This window comes from Camelina sativa, chromosome 2, assembly GCF_000633955.1.
Source record: "Camelina sativa cultivar DH55 chromosome 2, Cs, whole genome shotgun sequence".
Taxonomy (NCBI): domain Eukaryota; kingdom Viridiplantae; phylum Streptophyta; class Magnoliopsida; order Brassicales; family Brassicaceae; genus Camelina; species Camelina sativa.
This window is the reverse complement of record NC_025686.1, coordinates 26,214,089-26,236,833: the sequence shown is the minus strand read 5'-3', so window position 1 is coordinate 26,236,833 and position 22,745 is coordinate 26,214,089. Positions and strand designations below refer to the sequence as shown.

The 22,745-nt window shown below is 37.6% G+C and overlaps 1 protein-coding gene and 2 long non-coding RNA genes across 51 annotated transcripts in view; all 3 read right to left on the bottom strand.

The window, feature by feature from the left end:
* LOC104739864 overlaps positions 80–22,745 on the bottom strand; it is a 24,786-nt gene continuing 2,120 nt past the window's right edge. Inside the window, exons 1-34 of one of the 39 annotated variants that reach the window (XR_002035824.1) lie at positions 19,790–19,841; positions 19,408–19,488; positions 19,123–19,261; positions 18,912–19,039; positions 18,714–18,838; positions 18,471–18,609; positions 18,336–18,372; positions 18,207–18,249; positions 18,008–18,120; positions 17,755–17,945; positions 17,501–17,654; positions 17,256–17,316; positions 16,785–16,889; positions 16,583–16,651; positions 16,358–16,439; positions 16,223–16,276; positions 16,021–16,117; positions 15,696–15,914; positions 15,506–15,578; positions 15,311–15,414; positions 15,135–15,220; positions 14,818–14,962; positions 14,664–14,734; positions 14,522–14,571; positions 14,239–14,442; positions 14,016–14,145; positions 13,791–13,864; positions 13,610–13,668; positions 13,349–13,424; positions 13,217–13,259; positions 13,076–13,134; positions 12,858–12,940; positions 12,714–12,775; positions 12,545–12,596 (exon numbers count right to left, since the gene is read on the bottom strand). Coding sequence is in view for 1 of the 39 variants with exons in the window: in XM_019237998.1 (XP_019093543.1) it covers positions 19,419–19,488; positions 19,569–19,703; positions 19,790–19,839; positions 19,925–20,007; positions 20,088–20,145; positions 20,262–20,296; positions 20,388–20,427 (471 nt within the window). In the remaining 38 variants the exon portion in view is untranslated. Of the gene's footprint in view, positions 175–282; positions 363–451; positions 510–593; positions 603–751; positions 819–886; positions 998–1,107; positions 1,130–6,149; positions 6,207–6,299; positions 6,536–6,627; positions 6,752–6,857; positions 6,980–7,076; positions 7,206–7,308; positions 7,377–7,456; positions 7,610–8,118; positions 8,247–8,325; positions 8,465–8,608; positions 8,707–8,890; positions 8,972–9,091; positions 9,190–9,373; positions 9,507–9,558; positions 9,644–9,743; positions 9,816–9,891; positions 10,047–10,122; positions 10,212–10,303; positions 10,426–10,528; positions 10,615–10,699; positions 10,795–10,867; positions 10,948–11,036; positions 11,098–12,544; positions 12,597–12,713; positions 12,776–12,857; positions 12,941–13,075; positions 13,135–13,216; positions 13,260–13,348; positions 13,425–13,609; positions 13,669–13,790; positions 13,865–14,015; positions 14,146–14,238; positions 14,443–14,485; positions 14,572–14,663; positions 14,735–14,817; positions 14,976–15,134; positions 15,221–15,310; positions 15,415–15,505; positions 15,579–15,695; positions 15,915–16,003; positions 16,118–16,222; positions 16,277–16,357; positions 16,440–16,582; positions 16,652–16,784; positions 16,890–17,255; positions 17,317–17,418; positions 17,655–17,754; positions 17,946–18,007; positions 18,121–18,206; positions 18,250–18,335; positions 18,373–18,470; positions 18,610–18,713; positions 18,839–18,911; positions 19,040–19,122; positions 19,262–19,402; positions 19,489–19,568; positions 19,704–19,789; positions 19,842–19,924; positions 20,008–20,087; positions 20,146–20,256; positions 20,330–20,387; positions 20,516–20,605; positions 20,729–20,752; positions 20,987–21,889; positions 22,033–22,745 lie in introns of those variants that run through there. The other 38 variants (XR_002035819.1, XR_002035823.1, XR_002035822.1 and 35 more) reach the window with 38 other exon arrangements.
* Positions 1,252–6,136, bottom strand: LOC104739909. Of its 10 annotated transcripts, none has more exons than XR_002035878.1 (19): positions 6,039–6,130; positions 5,820–5,941; positions 5,590–5,713; positions 5,344–5,497; positions 5,113–5,168; positions 4,683–4,787; positions 4,456–4,523; positions 4,264–4,333; positions 3,898–3,994; positions 3,473–3,798; positions 3,319–3,363; positions 3,076–3,157; positions 2,890–2,952; positions 2,763–2,795; positions 2,610–2,672; positions 2,344–2,508; positions 2,158–2,256; positions 1,499–1,914; positions 1,252–1,333 (listed from the first exon to the last, which is right to left on the bottom strand). It is a non-coding gene; the product is annotated as an uncharacterized LOC104739909 (long non-coding RNA). The 10 variants fall into 10 exon arrangements; XR_002035875.1 differs by lacking the exon at positions 2,763–2,795 and having other exon boundaries at positions 1,499–1,531; positions 1,662–1,914; XR_002035882.1 differs by lacking the exon at positions 2,763–2,795 and having other exon boundaries at positions 1,499–1,531; positions 1,685–1,914.
* LOC109129594 lies at positions 11,347–12,427 on the bottom strand. Of its 2 annotated transcripts, none has more exons than XR_002035884.1 (7): positions 12,345–12,427; positions 12,213–12,255; positions 12,072–12,130; positions 11,854–11,936; positions 11,710–11,771; positions 11,520–11,592; positions 11,347–11,413 (listed from the first exon to the last, which is right to left on the bottom strand). It is a non-coding gene; the product is annotated as an uncharacterized LOC109129594 (long non-coding RNA). The 2 variants fall into 2 exon arrangements; XR_002035886.1 differs by having other exon boundaries at positions 11,525–11,592.

The window sequence follows — 22,745 nt, the reverse complement described above, 5'->3', positions numbered from 1 at the left end:
CATAAAACAGAGGAATGATAAAAGCTAGAATTGAGACGAATACAACTTTGTACGAATAATTATTTTGATAGGCTCGCACCTGAGTTACAGTTTCATCAACTTTAATGAGAGGTCCTCCATTTAGAGGATCTAAAAGCGTGCTCTGATTAGAAGATCCAATCCACTTTACCTGCACTATAAACATAACAGGAAAGTAAAGCACAGAGACTCCACCTCAGCAACTTAAGTAAGAAGCTTAAAGTACCAAATACAAAATTCAATCTCACAAGTAAACACACGCACCAAAGCTCTGAAATTCAGCAGGATGAGCACCCTCCTTGGCATCTACGGAACACAAAATTAAATGGTGTAATAATCCTTACCTGCATCAAACACAAATCTATGATTTCAAAACAAAGCACAAAACAGAGTCGTCACCAAATACAAGCATCTAGGAAGAATGTGTTATTACCTTAGGTAAGGCGAGCATATGAGCTGCATTCGTCGAGATATCTCCATACAAGAGGTATCTGTAAAAGAAAAACATGACCATAAATTTAGTATCTTCGTATACAGAAACAAACTGAGAAAGTAATAACACAACAAGAACAAACCATATGCCTCTGTGGAGATTTGAAAGGGTTATGGAGAACCATGCATAGGGGCAATGGGATAAGTTGTCCACAAATATAAATGGCCCCAACATAAGAAAAGTTAGAATTGAGACGGATACAATTTCGCAGTAGCAATAAAGGTTTTGGTAGGCTAGTACCTGAGTTCTCCATTGAGAGGATACAAAAGCGTGTTATGATTCGAAGATCCAATCCGGTTTCCCTGCACTACAAACATAACACAGAAGTAAAAAGCTCAGAGACCAAACACAACAGCACTTTAGTAAGAAGCTTACCAAATACAAAATTCAATCTCAGAAGCAAACACACACACCAAACCTCCGTAGTACTTGATCCAGATAGCTCCTCGGCAACTACAGTAGCAAAAAGGTTTGGAATGATTCAATCTGCAAAAACAAAAACACAAAAATGAAGTCAAATTAAGACGCACTATTAAATAAATCACATTCAGACATTAATTTGGTAATCAAACTTAAATAAATTTTGTGTGTGTTACCTTAGTAAGGCGAGCATATGAGCTGGTCTTTGTCGAGATATCTCCATACAAAAGGGATTTGTCTGAGAACAAACAAACTGATAAATAATAACTCAACAAACTGAGAACATAATAACTCAACATGGGCAAAACTGGAAGCCAAACCGTGGAGAGAGAGAAGCTGAAATGCTGGTAGCTCAGATACTTTCTCCCCCACCATCAATTTCAGTAGCTCATCATGTACAATCTGCAAAAAATCCATAATAAGCCACACTTCAGTACTATTGAAACCAAAATGATAGAGTGAAACAGCTATCAAAAACATTATGCTAATTGTTTAACAATATGTGGAAGGACAAAGGAGATGAAACAGAAACCAAATACACCTTGACCAATTGAGTAGTTTACTTACTTGGATTGATGTCTACATTGAGTTTTCACCAACCTGAGAGAAAAAAACAAAGAAGACCATTAGAAGCCTTGCATTCACAAATGAAACAACAACACACAAGAAGTGAAAAACGAAACTAGGTCAAACAACAACACTAAGGAGATGACACAGAAACAAAAAATACCTTCTAACAATTGGGAGGCTTACCTGTTAGCAAAACCGCCAAGAGAATCCTAATTTGAGCTCAATGGAAAAAAAAATAGAGGAAGAGAGAAAAAAAAAAAAATCAAATCTTGGCCTTTTTGAGTTTGACTTTGGACTGCAAGCAGCTTCCTCAAGTCCACCAGTCAACTGAACAAACATCTCGGCTCTTCACTTGGCTCCTTGTGTATCTTCCCTTGCTAACAGTCTTCGATTTCACCCAACTCCATAGCTCACTGAACACAGAACATCACATAGAAGAAAAATAACCCAAAAAAAAACATCTTACAAAACCAGCCAACAGAGATCGAAACGTAAAAAAAGGAACAAAAGCAAAATTAGAATAATGGAGAGGTCTCATCATTTGCGCCATCTACATGGATCCAGAATAATTTTCGTAATGAAGTAGAATATGTGCTTTTCAGACCTTGAGACAAAGAAGGAATCTATAATGAGGGAAAAGGTGAATTTGAGCAAACCTTGACAACTGAAGCGAAGTTGTCATCCAAGATGATGATATCCGAACTCTCCTTAGCCACTTCTGTTCCTCCTATTCCTATAGAACGACCAATATCTGCCTGCAAATCCATTCAAAAAGTTCCACACTAATGAGAAACTGATCGGCTGTCTAATGAAATACTCGGAAAAGAGAAACTTTTTTATACCTCGTGTAATGCAGGGGCATCATTTGTCCCATCTCCGGTCACAGCAACAACATGCATTTGTCTTCTAAGAGTAAGCCCGGAGGCATATGTATCTGAAGTTAATATTCCACACTCCTAAGCAAGACCCCTAGCAGTTTGGATATTGTCACCAATCACCATACGGACCTGAACATCAACATATATCATCAAGTGTCATTAACAAGCTAATCAATAATTTTTCGTCATTGGCCTTTCTGGCCTACAAAAAATATATATATAAAAAATACCTCGTTCTTTAGGTTTGCTCCGAGTATATGAGAGATAAAACCCCCCTCCATATCAGAGTGAACCTGCAACAAAAGAGAAGTTGTTAATACTTCTATAAGGCTTTTCTAATTCAAATTCAGTCCAGTTCATATTCCTACATAACATAAGCTTACCAAATCTCATATAAGTCGTACTGGTACACAAGCCTAAACCAAAACCGGCCTTTTCTTATGAAGAAAGCATGAGAACAACACTAAAGAGTCATTATAAAAAAAATTCTCATATTAAGTGAAAAATTACCTGTGACAATAATCACTGGAAATGCAATGCTTCCTGTATCATACAATCCTTCTTTGATATACACTGTCGAAATTTGTCTCCAAATAGGCAAGATCATGTAAGACCAAGGTTAAAGTGCAGTTGACATTACTACACTTGTGAAAGTGGAAAGAGCCAGATGCTAATTAAATTGATTTCATTACAAACCTCTGTTTTTTTATCCCAAGTGCAAAAGACGCTACTGCAGCGACCAGCAAAGTGAGATCATGGCAAGCATCCGAAGAAACCTCTGTGATGAAAAACAAAAAAACCAACACGCTATATGAGAAAGTGAGCAGGGAAAAACGTCCTAAGCAACACAAGACAAATAACAAATGTGTATATTCATACACAGAGAAACTATAAAATGGGTCTTGCGCTGTGGCAAGTCATCATCATGTCCAGTGATACCTTTCTCTAGGTAGTCCTCCTGAGAAAATTTGAAAATCCTTGAGGCTGATGCAACAAAAAAAGACATGTATATATACCAAAGTTAGCTAGAGACAAAATAAAAATAATCAGAAATATATAATAAGCACGCCTCATGAGTGCAATATAAACTTACACACTCCATGTTGCTGCTTGTTGTGATCCATCCTTTGACAGCATTACGACAAAGCTGTTTCAGGAGTAACTCCAAAATATCCCCAGCCGAACGCTGTTGGGTTTTCACCAACTTGAGAGAAAAGAAAACAAAGAGGACCATTAGAGAAACCAAGCATTCACATATGAAACAACAACACACACACACACACACACACAAATAACTGTTTTGATAGGATCGCACCTGAGTTTCTGTTTCATCAACTTCAGCAACTTTAATGAGAGGTTCTCCATTTAGAGGATCTAAAAGCGTGTAGTGATTCGAAGACCCAATCCAGTTTACCTGCGCTATAAAACATAACAGGAAAGAAAATCTCAGAGACTCCACAACAGCAATTTAGTAATAAGGACCAAATTCAAAGTCCAAAGTGAAATATATGACATTACCATCTTTAGCTTCATAGACAATTCAATCTAAAGCGTCAACCTTAGCATCACCAAGTCCAAGCATCAAGAGACACTGATCCCATTCCTTCAATTCCACCTGAAAACACACACAAAGAAGTTACCCCATAAAAACCCCTAAAACTATACAGTCAAAGTGAAAATTCAGAAGATATAACGAAGCAGAGGAAACGAGTGACAAAATTCCAGAAAAAGAAAGAGAGAAAACCAGCGAGCAATCATAGATAGCCATACTTCAGTACTATTGAAACCAAAACTGATAGAGTGAAACAGCTAAAAAAACATTATGCTAATGTAAAAATATGGCCAACGACTAAGGACTAAGGAGATGAAACAGAAAAAATATACCTTCACCAACTGCTGATATGGTCCGATCAGTCAAAAACAACCACTGATTGATAAAAGCATCATCCAAACTCTGAAATACAAAAGACGACAATTAAATATTAACATGTAATGAGATGAAAAGAAAAAAAACCACAGAACCAAAGTGAATATTCAGAAAACAAATAATAGAGAGATGTGTTTAGAGCAAAGAACCCATGAGCATGCCTGAGGAAGATCAGTGAGAGCCATCACTGATTGATAATAAAAGCATCATCCAAAACCTGAAATAACAAAAAAAAAACGAAAAGTAGATATTAACATGTAATCAGAGAGAAGAATGTAATCAGAGAGAAGAAGAAAAAGAAAAACAAGAGAAGCAAAGTGAAAATTAAGAAGTGAACATGTAACTTTGTTTGTTCCAACGATATCAGAAACTAAACCTTGTAGAGACGTATATATACATGATACATGGACAATTCCATCTATAGCGTCAACCTTAGTAAGTAGCATCACAAAGAATCATAGAGACAGTACTGATCCCATTCCTGAAAAAAAAAACACACACACCAAGAAAGTTATCCGATGGATAAAAAACCCTAAAAACCATCAATATTCAAAGTTTGACAAGGATACATCAAAGCCATATCACCCGATCAAATATTAAATCAACGTAAATAACAATGTAATTCAATTTTAGAAACCCAAAGTGAAAATATCAGAAGCTATAACGAAAGCAGAGGAAACCCAAAGTGAAAAAGAGAGAGAGCAAAACAGCGATCAATCAATCATATATAGCACCAACATCCACCACCACAATCTACTACAACAAGATAAGGACAAGTAATTAAAATTAAGATTTAGAAATCAAACCGTTGGAGGAGGAAGCGAGCGATGATGATCGGATCATAAATTTGCTTCCAAAAAACCTGCAAAAGACAGAAGAAGAAACTTACTTAATCAGATTAAGAAGAAGAAGAATAAAGAAACAAAAAATACCTTCTAACAATTGGGAGGCTCACCTGTTAGCAAAACCGCCAAGAGAATCCTAATTTGAGCTCAAAGGGCAACAAAAAAGAGAAAGTGCAGAAGAAAAAATCAAACCTTGGCCTTTGAGCTCAAGGGCAAGCGGCCTCCTCAACCGAACAAACATCTTGGCTCTTAACTTGGCTCCTTCCGTAATGTATCTTTCATGGCCAACATGCACCTACCAAACTCCATATCTTCGATTTCAACCAGCTCCATATCTCTCGTCTCGCTACTCAACAAAGAAAGAGAAATATCAGAACTGCAAACAAGAAGAAGAAGAAGAAGGAGGATGAAAAGAGAGAAAGTGAGATTAGAGAATACCATATGTAACTGTATCCGAAGAGGTCTTTTCAAGGGACTCGTTGTCTTTTGCTTCCTCTTTAGATCAGAGAGTACCAAATACTTTTCCTCCACCCAGCAATCTCACTAGCTCATCATGTACAATCTGCAACAAAGCCATGATAAGTCACAGTTCAGTCAAGGCTCATCATGTAAGCTAAAGCGCTAATGCGTAAAATAAACAAAAAAAAACAGAGAATAAAGAAAGGAACCTTGGCCTTTTTGATTTAGGCTCTCTGCAAGCAGCGTTCTTCCTCGAGTCCACCAAGTCAAGTGAACAAACATTTGGGATCTTCACTTGGCTCCTTGTGTATCTTCCATGGCCAACATGCACCTAGCAAAAAGAGACAAGGTGAAATAAAAAGAGTATATTTGTCGGATATAGATAAGAAAAGAAAAGAAAAAGCAGATGAAGATTCAGAGAAACAGACCTTGGCAACTATCATACCATATAATAGAGGCCATGGAAAACTATAATCTTAACCAAGAGATCAGCAGCAGCAGATTTGAATGGCATCAAGGAATGAGTCTNAGAAATCAAACCGTTGGAGGAGGAAGCGAGCGATGATGATCGGATCATAAATTTGCTTCCAAAAAACCTGCAAAAGACAGAAGAAGAAACTTACTTAATCAGATTAAGAAGAAGAAGAATAAAGAAACAAAAAATACCTTCTAACAATTGGGAGGCTCACCTGTTAGCAAAACCGCCAAGAGAATCCTAATTTGAGCTCAAAGGGCAACAAAAAAGAGAAAGTGCAGAAGAAAAAATCAAACCTTGGCCTTTGAGCTCAAGGGCAAGCGGCCTCCTCAACCGAACAAACATCTTGGCTCTTAACTTGGCTCCTTCCGTAATGTATCTTTCATGGCCAACATGCACCTACCAAACTCCATATCTTCGATTTCAACCAGCTCCATATCTCTCGTCTCGCTACTCAACAAAGAAAGAGAAATATCAGAACTGCAAACAAGAAGAAGAAGAAGAAGGAGGATGAAAAGAGAGAAAGTGAGATTAGAGAATACCATATGTAACTGTATCCGAAGAGGTCTTTTCAAGGGACTCGTTGTCTTTTGCTTCCTCTTTAGATCAGAGAGTACCAAATACTTTTCCTCCACCCAGCAATCTCACTAGCTCATCATGTACAATCTGCAACAAAGCCATGATAAGTCACAGTTCAGTCAAGGCTCATCATGTAAGCTAAAGCGCTAATGCGTAAAATAAACAAAAAAAAACAGAGAATAAAGAAAGGAACCTTGGCCTTTTTGATTTAGGCTCTCTGCAAGCAGCGTTCTTCCTCGAGTCCACCAAGTCAAGTGAACAAACATTTGGGATCTTCACTTGGCTCCTTGTGTATCTTCCATGGCCAACATGCACCTAGCAAAAAGAGACAAGGTGAAATAAAAAGAGTATATTTGTCGGATATAGATAAGAAAAGAAAAGAAAAAGCAGATGAAGATTCAGAGAAACAGACCTTGGCAACTATCATACCATATAATAGAGGCCATGGAAAACTATAATCTTAACCAAGAGATCAGCAGCAGCAGATTTGAATGGCATCAAGGAATGAGTCTCATCAAACATCCATGGAAATATCATCTACCTATTATATAAATTAAAAAATTGTAATTTTAGTTAACCAACGTGAACCAACCAATCATCCAAGCTACAAGAGTAATTTTTAGTCATATAAATTAGAGAAATACCTTGGAAACATGAACAAGTTATGAGCACTTGTTTGAGTCCTTACGGCGCAAAGTGCCCCACCAAAAGTCTGCAGAAAAAAAAAAGTAAGAGTGACAAAATTAGACAATACAAAGGAAAAATCAAGAAGAAGAAGGATAGAACCTTGACCTTTTTGAGTTTGCTCCGCAAACAGCAGCCTCGAGTCCACCACCAGTCAACTGAACAAACATCTCGGCTCTTCACTTGGCTCCTTGTGTATCTTCCATTGCCAACAGTCTTCCATTTCACCCAACTCCTCCGTAGCTCCATTACAATGCTTACCTAGCCAAGTAACATTGTATTACTTCAAACAGATGGAACCAATACAATTAGGANTCTCGCTACTCAACAAAGAAAGAGAAATATCAGAACTGCAAACAAGAAGAAGAAGAAGAAGGAGGATGAAAAGAGAGAAAGTGAGATTAGAGAATACCATATGTAACTGTATCCGAAGAGGTCTTTTCAAGGGACTCGTTGTCTTTTGCTTCCTCTNCACTTTAATATTGAAAGGGTTCACTCCATTGAGAGGATCCAAAAGCGTGTTATGATTGAGAGGATCCAATCCNTTCCTCCACCCAGCAATCTCACTAGCTCATCATGTACAATCTGCAACAAAGCCATGATAAGTCACAGTTCAGTCAAGGCTCANCATAAACATAACAAAGGAAAGTTAAAAAGCTCAGAGACCAAACAAAAGAGAAACTTAAGTAAGAAGCTTAAACATAACAAAGGAAAGTAAAAAAGCTCAGAGACCAAACACAAGAGCAAATTTAGTAACAAGCTTACCAAATTATAAAATTCAAAGGCTGAGAAGTAAAGACACACACAAGACCAGAGAGCTCTGTAGCCATAGCAGTTAGGATATCTTCACCAATCACCAATTCAAAAGCGTGTTAGATCCAACTCCACTATCCCTGCACTATAAACATAACACACATGAAAGTAAAAATATGCTCAGAGACCAAACACAAGAGCAACTTTCGTAATAATAAGCTTACCAAATTACAAAATTCAAAGTCTGACAAGTAAAGACGCACACACCAGAGAGCTCTGTAGTGCTTCAGGAGGAGCAGGATGAGCACCAGAGAGCTGGCTCGTCGGCATCTAGGGTAGCAAAAGGTAATGGGATGGTTCAATCTGCAAAAACAAACCAAAACACAAAAAAAAAGAGTGAAGTCAGTATGGTTGGATTCTGATAAGATACATAAGAAAAAAAAGAGTGTAGAAGGGTGGATAATAGTAAAACAGAACATAAAAAGGGAACCAGTTTGATGTTATTACTGTACGGCGAAGTAGTTCATCTTAGTGTTGGTTCTGAATCTTCTTCGTCAATTCTCCAAACCTTAGCATAGCGACCGTGTTCTGAATCTACTTCGTCGCTTCAAAAGAAAAAGAATAAAACCAATCATCAGAGATCAAAGAAGCAAAAATTCAGACGAAGCAGAGGAAACGAGTGACAAAAATTTCAGAAAATAAAGAGAGCGATCAATCATAGCACCACCACCACAATCTACTACAACAAGATAAGGACAAGTAATTAAAATTAAGAATTAGAAATCAAACCGTAGGAGGGGGAGGGGGAGCGATGATGAGCCTATCACTGATTGATAAAGGAACCATCCAAAACCTGTCTCAAGAAAAGTGCTAAAGAGAGTGAAGTCAGTATGGTTGGATTCTGATAAGATACATAAGAAAAAAAAGAGTGTAGAAGGGTGGATAATAGTAAAACAGAACATAAAAAGGGAACCAGTTTGATGTTATTACTGTACGGCGAAGTAGTTCATCTTAGTGTTGGTTCTGAATCTTCTTCGTCAATTCTCCAAACCTTAGCATAGCGACCGTGTTCTGAATCTACTTCGTCGCTTCAAAAGAAAAAGAATAAAACCAATCATCAGAGATCAAAGAAGCAAAAATTCAGACGAAGCAGAGGAAACGAGTGACAAAAATTTCAGAAAATAAAGAGAGCGATCAATCATAGCACCACCACCACAATCTACTACAACAAGATAAGGACAAGTAATTAAAATTAAGAATTAGAAATCAAACCGTAGGAGGGGGAGGGGGAGCGATGATGAGCCTATCACTGATTGATAAAGGAACCATCCAAAACCTGTCTCAAGAAAAGTGCTAAAGACGCAACCGTCAAAGGGAGATCATGGCAAGCATCCGAAAGAAACTTCTGTGATGAAAAAAAAAACAACACGCCTAATGAAAAAGTGAGCAGGGAAAACCTAAGCAGCACTGTAGCAAGTCGTCATCATGTTCGCTGATACCTTTGTCTGGTAGTCCTCTGATCAAATTTGACAATCCCTCAGGCTAATGCAACAAATAAACATGCATACCGACAAAGTTAACTAGAGACAAGAGATAAAAATAACCTGACATATATAAGCACATCTCATGAGTGGAAACTTACCCACTTTCTGCTTGTTGTGATCCATCCTTTGACAACATATCACCAGCCGGACGCTGTTGGGTATTCACCAGCCTGAGAGTAAAAAACAATGACGACCATTAGAAACCAAGCATTCACATATGAAACAACAACACACACACAAAAATACCTTCACCAACTGCTGATCTGGTCTGACTCCACGAATGACTCCCATCCCAACGGCTTGGTCACTAAGAGATTGAACAAACCTTCTAACTTTCTGCTTGTTGTGATCCATCCTTTGACAACATATCACCAGCCGGACGCTGTTGGGTATTCACCAGCCTGAGAGTAAAAAACAATGACGACCATTAGAAACCAAGCATTCACATATGAAACAACAACACACACACAAAAATACCTTCACCAACTGCTGATCTGGTCTGACTCCACGAATGACTCCCATCCCAACGGCTTGGTCACTAAGAGATTGAACAAACCTTCTAACATCTGCAAGACTCACATGTTAGCAAAACCGCCAAGAGAATCCTAATTTGAGCTTAAGGGGAAAAAAAAAATACAAAGAGAAAAAACAATCGAACCTTGGCCTTTTGAGTTTGATCTACAAGCAGCCTCCTAGAGTCCACTAGTCAACTGAACAAACACTCTGAAGTTGGAATTTCGGAAAGCTAGGCACAGACATGAACTGTATAAATAGGCACCTCTGAGCAAAAAACGTTATGGTTAATAATCCTTTCAGAATAATAAAAAGCTGTTTAAACTGATAAGTTGGCACCAATGTAAAAATGGTGAACAGATTCATGTACCTGACCACCGCAACAGTTCTCTAAAAATTTCCGTGTGACAAAGACTTCTCCTGCAGCTTGCTGGTAGCTATTTAGAGCATATACGGCTGCAACATAAAACAGAGGAAAGATAAAAGTTAGAATTGAGACGAATACAACTTTCTACGAATAACTGTTTTGATAGGCTCGCACCTGAGTTACTGTTTCATCAATATGAATGAGAGGTTCTCCATTTAGAGGATCTAAAAGCGTGCTCTGATTAGAAGATCCAATCCACTTTACCTGCACTATAAACATAACAGGAAAGTAAAGGACATAGACTCCACCTCAGAAACTTAAGTAAGAAGTAAACACACGCACCAAATCTCTGAACTTCAGCAGGATGAGCACCCTCCTTGGCATCTACGGAACACAAAATTAAATGGTGTAATAATCCTTACCTGCATCAAACACAAATCTATGATTTCAAAACAAAGCACAAAACAGAGTTGTCACCAAATACAAGCATTTAGGAAGAATGTGTTATTACCTTAGGTAAGGCGAGCATATGAGCTGCATTCGTCTGAGATATCTCCATACAAGAGGTATCTGTAAAAAGAAAAACATGACCATAAATTTAGTATCTTCGTATACAGAAACAAACTGAGAAAGTAATAACACAACGAGAACAAACCATATGATACCTCTGTGGAGATTTGAAAGGGTTATGGGGAACCATGCATAGGGGCACGAGGATAAGTTGTCCACAAATATAAATGGCCAACATAGGAAAAGAAAAGTTAGAATTGAGACGGATATACAACTTCGCAGTAGCAATAAAGGTTTTGGTAGGCTAGTACCTGAGTTCTCCATTGAGAGGATCCAAAAGCGTGTTATGATTCAAAGATCCAATCCGGTTTCCCTGCACTACAAACATAACACAGAAGTAAAAAGCTCAGAGACCAAACACAACAGCACTTTAGTAAGAAGCTTACCAAATACAAAATTCAATCTCAGAAGTAAACACACACACCAAACCTCCGTAGTACTTGATCCAGATAACTCCTCGGCATCTACATTAGCAAAAAGGTTTGGAATGATTCTATCTGCAAAAACAAAAACACAAAAATTAAGTCAAATGAAGACACTCTTTAAAATGGATCACATTCAGGCATCAATTTGGTAATAAGAACAAGAACTTAAATAAAATATGTGTTTGTTACCTTAATAAGGCGAGCATATGAGCTGGTCTTTGTCGAGATATCTCCATACAAAAGGGATTTGTCTGAGAACAAACAAACTGATAAATAATAACTCAACAAACTGAGAACATAATAACTCAACATGGGCAAAACTGGAAGCTAAACCGTGGAGAGAGAGAAGCTGAAATGCTGGTAGCTCAGATACTTTCTCCTCCACCCATCAATTTCAGTAGCTCATCATGTACAATCTGCAACAAATCCATAATAAGCCACACTTCAGTACTATTGAAACCAAAATGATAGAGTGAAACAGCTATCAAAACCATTATGCTAATGAAACAGTATGTGGAAGGACAAAGGAGATGAAACAGAAACCATTATACCTTGACCAATTGAGTAGTTTACTTACTTGGATTGATGTCTACAATGGGTTTTCACCAACCTGAGAGAAAAAAAACAAAGAAGACCATTAGAAGCCTTGCATTCACAAATGAAACAACACACAATAAGCGAAAGACGAACACCTCCTGTTTGGAATGAAGGTACCTTCTCTGCCATATTTTGAATCTGGGAAAAAAGTTAAACTCATTTGAGACAAAAAGCCTCATGACAAACAACATAGCCCAACAAGCATCTTAAAGATTAAAAGATCTTACAGCAAGAAAAAAGCAGATGGACAGAGGTCCCTGAATAAGCATCCCTTTCACTGGAGTGAATGGAGTGACACCATATCTGTAAATTATAAACAAACACTGTATGTCAGGAGACTACACCAACTCAATAGTCAGGCAGAGCAGACCAGTTATAATATGACATAAACTCCAAATCTTAATAACTAGTTTTATCAGACAAAANTCCAGATAACTCCTCGGCATCTACATTAGCAAAAAGGTTTGGAATGATTCTATCTGCAAAAACAAAAACACAAAAATTAAGTCAAATGAAGACACTCTTTAAAATGGATCACATTCAGGCATCAATTTGGTAATAAGAACAAGAACTTAAATAAAATATGTGTTTGTTACCTTAATAAGGCGAGCATATGAGCTGGTCTTTGTCGAGATATCTCCATACAAAAGGGATTTGTCTGAGAACAAACAAACTGATAAATAATAACTCAACAAACTGAGAACATAATAACTCAACATGGGCAAAACTGGAAGCTAAACCGTGGAGAGAGAGAAGCTGAAATGCTGGTAGCTCAGATACTTTCTCCTCCACCCATCAATTTCAGTAGCTCATCATGTACAATCTGCAACAAATCCATAATAAGCCACACTTCAGTACTATTGAAACCAAAATGATAGAGTGAAACAGCTATCAAAACCATTATGCTAATGAAACAGTATGTGGAAGGACAAAGGAGATGAAACAGAAACCATTATACCTTGACCAATTGAGTAGTTTACTTACTTGGATTGATGTCTACAATGGGTTTTCACCAACCTGAGAGAAAAAAAACAAAGAAGACCATTAGAAGCCTTGCATTCACAAATGAAACAACACACAATAAGCGAAAGACGAACACCTCCTGTTTGGAATGAAGGTACCTTCTCTGCCATATTTTGAATCTGGGAAAAAAGTTAAACTCATTTGAGACAAAAAGCCTCATGACAAACAACATAGCCCAACAAGCATCTTAAAGATTAAAAGATCTTACAGCAAGAAAAAAGCAGATGGACAGAGGTCCCTGAATAAGCATCCCTTTCACTGGAGTGAATGGAGTGACACCATATCTGTAAATTATAAACAAACACTGTATGTCAGGAGACTACACCAACTCAATAGTCAGGCAGAGCAGACCAGTTATAATATGACATAAACTCCAAATCTTAATAACTAGTTTTATCAGACAAAAAAGAAGTTTAACACTCTTTAAGAGAAATTGATTTCTGATCAAAAGAAGTTAAAATCAGCTTACTCTTTAAATAAATTCTTCATCTTTTTTTGATCTTCTGCCATCGTAACGGCGTCCATGCCCTGAAAGGAAATATGGAGAAAATTAGATAAGGAAATTAGTCAGTGCAAAAGCTATTGACAAAGTAGCAAAACTGAGGATTAATCCTATGATGTATGGCTGTAATGGAAAAGTTAACATATACCTTGTTTTGCATTTCCTCCCCGATGGACTCCAACTGTGGCTTCATCAGCTGCATATGATCATAGTATAGACCTACTGATGGATGCAGCATACAGCAGAACCAAGTATAAACGCCAGAAAATATAAGTTAAAGTGCATAGACTTATACTTTCCTTTTATATGTCAAAATTTGTTTCAGAACCTGAGTATATAAACATACAAAAATGTAATGGTTAAAAGAACTTACAGCTTCTGTTGCCTTCTCTACAAAAGCACATCTCTCATTCGGAACTTACAGCTTCTGTTGCCATTCATCATAGAATTCGTTCAGCCATTCGCTCTCCACATGTTACCAGTATAATAGCTTTTCCCGATGCCTATAGACACCCAATTAAGAGTAAGCGATCAACATAAAACGTTAACTAAGTAACTTTCTATGACATAGTTGATCAAAGAAGAAGAACAGAAACCTCCTTGACACTCAAAGCAGCACCACCACCTCTTGACTCACCATATAGCGGGACGAGAAAGTCAACAATTTTCAATTATGATAGGAAACAAGAAAAATACACACGATTTTGCTCTCTCCAGTCATGCTAAACTCATCAAGAACTCATCAAGAACTCATCAAGGGCAAGAGAGTGGCCATATATTAGCACTCCATCCGCAAGAACCTAAACATAAATTTTAATTTCGATTAGACACAGACCCACCTACCTGATTTCCAATGTTGAGAGGTATGACATCACCCACCACAGTGTGTCATAGATTGAAATATCCACTGGCCTTCCACCTCTTGTCACCTGCAGCAATCAGCACAGGTGTAGTGTAACTAAGGAGGGAACAAGAAAAATATTATTGAGGGAGGACAAATTACATTGGTGCAAATCTATACCTCTAGATGTATGTTTCTCTTTTCATCACTCAAGTTTTGAAAATGGAGATGCTGTTTGTAGTCACTGACAGCTGCAGAGGAGAAGAAAGCATCAGAACAACACAAAGAGTCATTATCAAGATTTCACATATTAAGTGAAACAAGTTAACATTACCTGTGACAAGAATCACTGGAAACGCAATGCTTTCTCCATCATACCAATCTTCTTTGATACCCTGTCGATATTAGTTTGATCTACAAGCAGCTTCCTTGGCCTTTGAGTTTGATCTTGAAGCAGCCTCCTCGAGTCCACTAGTCAACTGAAGAAACACTCTGAAATTGTAATTTCAAAAAGCTAGGCACAAACATGAACTGTATAAATAGGCACCTCTGAGCAAGAAACGTTATGACTGGTAATCCTTTAAGAATTATAAAAAGCTGTTGAAACTGATAAGTTGGAACCAATGTAAAATTGGTGAAAGATTCATGTACCTGACCACCGCAACAGTTCTCTAAAAAATTCCGTGTGACAAAGACTCCTCCTGCAGCTTGCTGGTAGCTATTTGGAGCATATATGGCTGCAACATAGAACAGAGGAAAGATCAAAGTTAGAATTGAGACAAATACCACTTTGTACGAATAATTGTTTTGATAGGCTCGGCTCGCACCTGAGTTACTGTTTCATCAACTTCAGCAACTTTAATGAGAGGTTCTCCATTTAGAGGATCTAAAAGCGTGTGGTGATTAGAAGATCCAAGCCACTTTTCCTGCACTATAAATAACACGGAAGTAAAGCTCATCAGCAACTTAAGTAAGAAGCTTTAAGTACCAAATACATAATTCAATCTGAGAAGTAAACACACAGCTCTGTACTTCAGCAGGATGAGCACCAGATAGCTCCTTGGCATCTACGTTAGCAAAAGGTATGAAATGACTCTATATGCAAAAACAAAAATACAAAAATTAAGTTAAATGAAGACACTCTATTAAATGGATCACATTCAGACATCAATTTGGTAATCAGAATGGAAACTTAAATAGATTTTGTGTTACCTTAGTAAGGCGAGCATATGAGCTGGTCTTTGCCAAGAAATCTCCATAGTTTGTGACATCAGCAACCGTAGTAAGAAGCTTACCAAATTACAAAATTCAATCCGAGAAGTAAAGACACACACACCAAAGCTCTGTAGTACTTGAGCAGGATGAGCACCAGATAGCTCCTCCTCTTTATCTAGCTAGGGTATATAGCCAAAAGGTATGGAATGGTTCAATCTGCAAAAAAAACAAAACACAAAAAATTAAGTCAGATACATAACATAAAAGAGTATAACGTGGATTATATATAAATGAGTAAGTAGAACCAGTTTGATGTTGTTACTGTAAGGTGAAGTTCATCTTTGTTTCGGTTCTGAATCAGAGAGTACCAAATACTTCTCCTCCGCCCAGCAATCTCACTAGCTCATCAAGAGTACAATCTGCAACAAAGCCAGGATAAGTCACAGTTCAGTCAAGGCTCATCATGTACTACCAAATCTAATTCGTAAAATAAACAAAAATACTCAGAGAATGAAGAAGGGAACCTTGGCCATTGAATTTGGCTCTCTGCAAACAGCATCCTTCCTTCAATGTAGCAACTTTCATATCAAAAATATTAGAAAACCACTCAACTGAGATCAAAGAGAAAAAAGGAAATTAAGCAAAATTGGAAGCCAAACCGTGGAATTGCTGGTAGCCCGGCGAATGCAGCTCAGATACTTGTCCTCCGCCCGTCAGTTTCAGTAGCTCATCAAGTACAATCTGCAACATATCAATGATAAGCCACACTTCAGTACTATTGAAACCAAAAATGATAAGAGTGAAACAGCTATAAAAACCAATATGCCAATGTAAAAATATGGGGAAGGACTAAGGAATAAGGAGATAAAACAGAAAAAATATACCTTGAACAACTGCTGATCTGGTCCGATCAGTCAAAACCATCACAAAATGATAAAAGCATCATCCAAAACCTGAAATAACAAAAAAAAAAAACGAAGTAAAACATGTAATCAGAGAGAATAATGAATGAAAACAGAGAAGCAAAGTGAAAATTAAGAAGTGAACATGTAACTTTGTTTGTTCCAACAATATCAGAAACTAAACCTTGTAGAGTCGTATATATGCATGATACATAGACAATTCCATCTATAGCGTCAACCTTAGTAAGTAGCATTACAAAGCATCATAGAGACAGTACTGATCCCTTTCCTGAAAAAAAAAAAGCACACACACAAAGGAAGTTACCCGATGGATAAAAACCCTAGAAACCATCAATATTCAAAGTTTGACAAGGATACATCAAAGCCATATCACCGATCATTTACTATCATAGTAGCATCCTCCACATATGTTAAATCAATGAGAAGTAATTCAATTTTAGAAACCCAAAAGTGAAAATATCAGAAGCTATAACGAAAGCAGAGGAAACGAGTGACAAAGTTTCAGAAAACAAAAAAAAAGAGAGAGAGAGAGCAACACAGCAATCAATCAATACTATAGCACCAACATCGACCACCACAATCTACTACAACAAGATAAGGACAAGTAATTAAAATTAAGATTTCGAAATCAAACCGTAGGAGGAGGGAGCGAGCGATGATGATCAGATCGGATCATAAATTTGCTTCCAAAAACCCTGAAAAAGACAGAAGAAGGAACATACTTAATCAGATTAAGAAGAAGAAGAAGAAGAAGAATAAAGAAACAAAAAATACCTTCTAACAATTGGGAGGCTCACCTGTTAGCAAAACCGCCAAGAGAATCCTAATTTGAGCTCAAAGGGCAACAAAAAAGAGAAAGTACAGAAGAAAAAATCAAACCTTGGCCTTTGAGCTCAAGGGCAAGCGGCCTCCTCAACCGAACAAACATCTTGGCTCTTAACTTGGCTCCTTCCGTAATGTATCTTTCATGGCCAACATGCACCTACCAAACTCCATATCTTCGATTTCAACCAGCACCATATCTCTCGTCTCGCTACTCAACAAAGAAAGAGAAATATGAGAACTGCAAACAAGAAGAAGAAGAAGAAGAAGGAGGATGAAAAGAGAGAAGAGAAAGTGAGATTAGAGAGTACCATATGTAACTGTATCCGAAGAGATCTTTTCAAGGGACTCGTTGTCTTTTGCTTCCTCTTTAGATCAGAGAGTACCAAATACTTCTCCGAACACGATCAATCACCCTCTCGTAACTCTTAATCGTCTTTGCCACCGGAATAAAAACGAATCTTCGATGATGATCATCCCTCAATCTATCGCCATCGCCTCCCTAAATTTAGTTTTAAAATCTCGAGAAAAAAACGTGAAAATCAAGAAGAAGAAGGATCGAACCTTGGCCTTTTGAGTTTGCTCTTCACTTGGCTCCTTGTGTATCTTCCCTTGCCAACTCCAACAGCCTTCGACTTCAACGATTCATTCCGGGAAATTAGATGTTACCTGCATGGCTGCATCAAACGCAAATCAATGATTTCAAAACAACGCACAAAACAGAGTTGTCACCATATACAAACATCTAGGAAGAATGTGTTACCTTAGGTAAGGTGAGCATATGAGCTGCCTTTTTCAAGAGGCACCTGTAAGAACAAAAACATGACCACAAATTTAGTATCTTCGTATATAGAACAAAACTGAGAAATTAATAAACAGAACAAGAACAAACCAGTGGAGATCTAGATCGTCGGCATCTAGAATTCAATCTGCAAAAAAAAAAAAACACAGAAGCCAGAACATAAAAGAGAGTAACAAGAGAACCAGTTTTTAAAATCTCAAAAATCAAGACGAAGAAGGATCGAACCTTGACCTTTTTGAGTTTTCTGCAAACAGCAGCCTCGAGTCCACCACCAGGCAACTGAACAAACATCTCGGCTCTTCACTTGGCTCCTTGCGTATCTTCCATTGCCAACAGTCTTCCATAGCTCCATTTCAATGCTTACCTAGCCAAGTAAAAGTGTATTACTTTGTATTACTTCAAACAGAGATGGAACCAATACAATTAGGAAGAGACTATATTCAATGTGAAGAATAATTAATACCGTACCTTGCTGTCCACTACGTACCTGAGAATTGCTGTTTTCACCCACTTTAATATTGAAAGGGTTCTCTCCATTGAGAGCATCCAAAAGCGTGTTATGATTGAGAGGATCCAATCCAATTTTCCCTGCACTATAAACATACCAAAGGAAAGTAAAAAAGTCTGAGAGGCCAAACACAAGAGCAACTTTAGTAACAAGCTTACCAAATTATAAAATTCAAAGTCTGAGAAGTAAAGACACACACCAGACCACAGAGCTCTGTAGCCATAACAGTTAGGATATCTTCACCAATCACCAATCCAAGAGCGTGTTAGATCCAAATCCACTCTCCCTGCAATATAAACATAACACACATGAAAGTAAAAAAAGCTCAGAGATCAAACACAAGAGCAACTTTAGTAATAATAAGCTTACCAAATTACAAAATACAAAGTCTGACAAGTAACGACACACACACCAAAGAGCTCTGTAGTGCTTCAGGAGGAGTAGGATGAGCACCAGAGAGCTGGCTCGTCGGCATCTAGGGTAGCAAAAGGTAATGGGATGGTTCAGTCTGCAAAAACAAACCAAAACACAAAAAAAAAATTAAGTCAATATGGTTGGATTCTGATAAGATACATAACAAAAAAAAGAGTGTACAAGGGTGGATAATAGTAAAACAGAACATAAAAGGGAACCAGTTTGATGTTATTACTGTACGGCGAAATAGTTCATCTTAGTGTTTGTTCTGAATCTTCTTCGTCATTTCTCCAAACCCTAGCATAGCGACCTACTTCGTCGCTTCAAAAGAAAAAGAATAAAACCAATCATTAGAGATCAAAAAAAGAAAAAAAGAAGAAGCAAAAATTGGGAAGACAAACCGTGGGTGGAGGAGAAGAGAGAGAGAGAGAGAGAGACGAGTTGAATTGGTGGGTGAGGATTGAGGAAGCAAGAACAGAGTAGCAGACACCCACTGGAATCTCCAGCGGAAAACTAAATGGTGTAATAATCCTAACCTGCATCATACACAAATCTATGATGTCAAAACAAAACACAAAACAGAGTTGTCACCAAATACAAACATCTAGGAAGCATGTGTTACCTTGGAGATAAGGCGAGCATATGGTCGAGATATCTCCATACAAGAGGTATCTGTAAGAAGAAAAACAGGACCATAAATTTAGTATCTTCGTATACAGAAACAAACTGAGAAAGTAATAACACAACAAGAACAAACCATATGCCTCTGTGGAGATTTGAAAGGGTTATGGAGAACCATGCATAGGGGCACTGGGAGAAGTTGTCCACAAATATAAATGGCCAACATAGGAAAAGAAAAGTTAGAATTGAGACGGATATACAACTTCGCAGTAGCAATAAAGGTTTTGGTAGGCTAGTACCTGAGTTCTCCATTGAGAGGATCCAAAAGCGTGTATTCGAAGATCCAATCCGGTTTCCCTGCATTACAAACATAACACAGAAGTAAAAAGCTCAGAGACCAAACACAACAGCACTTTAGTAAGAAGCTTACCAAATACAAAATTCAATCTCAGAAACCAACACACACACCAAACCTCCGTAGTACTTGAACCAGATAGCTCCTCGGCATCTACAGTAGCAAAAAGGTTTGAAATGATTCAATCTACAAAAAAAAAACACAATAATTAAGTCAAATGAAGACACTCTTTAAAATGGATCACATTCAGGCATCAATTTGGTAATAAGAACAAGAAGCGTCATTCCTCGAGTCCACCAAGTCTAAGTGAACAAACATTTGGGATCTTCTTCACTGGGCTCCTAGTGTATCTTCCATCGCCACAAAATGCACCTAGCAAACAGAGACGAGGTGTAAAAAAGAGAGTATATTTTTCGGATAAGAAAAGAGAAGAAAAGCAGATGAAGATTCAGAGAAACAGACCTTGGCAACAATCATGTGTACAAGTTACGGCGCAGCAAAATGCACGGAAGCCACCGTAGGAAAAAAAAAAAAAAAAGAGAAAAACATGAAATCAAAGGACAAGTAGAGTAACTGAATTAGACAACACAAAGACAAATAAAAAATTACCTGACCCAAAATAGTCTATAGCTCTCGTCTCAGCCACTCTACACATAACATCACAACAATTGGGAAGACAAACCATGGAGGAGAGAAGATGAATTGCTGCTGGTACCGTTACACCGGTGCGTGCGGTGAATGCACAGTGTTCTCTCTCTCTCTCTCTCTCTCCCTCTCTCTCTCCCTCTCTCTCTGTATTCACGCCTTCACGGACCTGAGAAATTTTAATTGCTGGAAAATTTTCCACTGAGAGGCAAAATAAATAATCATAATAATAATTTTCTAAATGATATTATAAAAAAAAAAATAGAAGGGCTGAAAAATTCACCTGGGCATGTCTTGTTTGATGGGCTGAAGTTGTTGTTATTGGGCCTTTATCGGCCTGCTGAACAACACACACGAAATAAAACGATCAATCCACACACGAAATAAATCTCAAAAATCAAGACGAAGAAGGATCGAACCTTGGCCTTTTTTGAGTTTGCAAGCAGCCTCCTCAAGTCCACCAGTCAACTGAACAACATCTTGGCTCCTTGTGTAATGTAATCTTCCATTGCCAACAGTCTTCCATTCCACCCAACTCCATAGCTCCATTACAATGCTTACCTAGCCAAAGTAACATAACATTGTATTATTTCAAACAGAGATGGAACCAATAATACAATTAGGAAGAGACTATTATTCAATGTGAAGAAAAGAATTATTAATACCTTGCTGTCCACTCTAACAAGAGGTTTGTTAATTACCTGCATCACACACAAATCTATGGTTTCAAAACACCGCACAAAACAGAGTTGTCATCAAATACAAACATCTAGGAAGAATGTGTTACCTTAGGTAAAGCTAGCTCGTGGGCATCTAGGGTTCAATCTGCAAAAACAAAACAAAACACAGAAAAAATTATGTCAAGGTGATACGATACATAACAAGAGGAACCAGTTTGTTTGTTTGATGTTGTTATTGTAAGGCATCTCAGTGTTGGTTCTGAATCTTCTTCGTCAGTTCTTCAAACCCTAGCATAGCGACCATGTTCTGAATCTACTTTCGTCCCTTCACAAGAAAAAAAAACCAATCAAAAACGAAGAAAAGGAACAAGAAGCAAAAAATTGGGAAGACAAACCGTGGGGGAGGAGGAGATATCGAGACGAGTTGAATTGGTGGGTGAGGATTGAGGAATCAAGAACAGAGTAGCAGACACGCGATCTCTCCTACACGTCTCGACTCGATGATGGTTTTGCAATCTTGTCCGAAAGAAAAAAAAAAACCCTAAAAACAAAAATCAGACAAGTATGAGAATTGCAAAACAAGAAGAAGAAGAAGAACAGAGAGAAAGAGAGAGATCAGAGAGTACCAAACAAGAAAGAAGAAGGGCTCGTCGATCATCGTAGTCTTCGCTAATTCCTCTTTAGAAATTGGCCCGTTCGTGTTTTGGACTGGAAAACATCTCCCACCGTTGGATAAGACAAGACCTAACAACAATATCAGATGTTAGAATTTTGGAAATCCGTTAAATTCTAAGATGAAGGAGAAAAGCAGAGAGTAGGGAAGCGTACTTACTTAACTTGGATAGAACGTATATCTCTACTACAATCGGGTCTTCCCTTCGGCTTCATCGATTCATCATCGTCTCGAGAGACCACCGGCGGCGACAGAGCGGCTTCGCTCTTCGCAGAGAGAACCCAAAATATAAATAAAATTAAAAAATAGAAAGATATGATTTTTGTTTTTCCATCGAGTGATGTAAGAGTATTTATAAGATTTTGTAGGGTTTACTAACTCCTAATAATAAAATAAATAGGATTTCCTTTTTCCTTTTCTTTTTTGTTTTGTTTTGCATATTTCTTTTTCTTTTTTTTTTAGATTAACGTTTCTTTTTTTTTTTGCAATTGTACTATCAGATCACAAGATTCACAACGGTAAGATTATAAATAGTAATAAAAAAAGAATTGATGTTTTATTATGATTTGTTGTAAGAAGAGATGTAGTTAGTATATTTATTTAT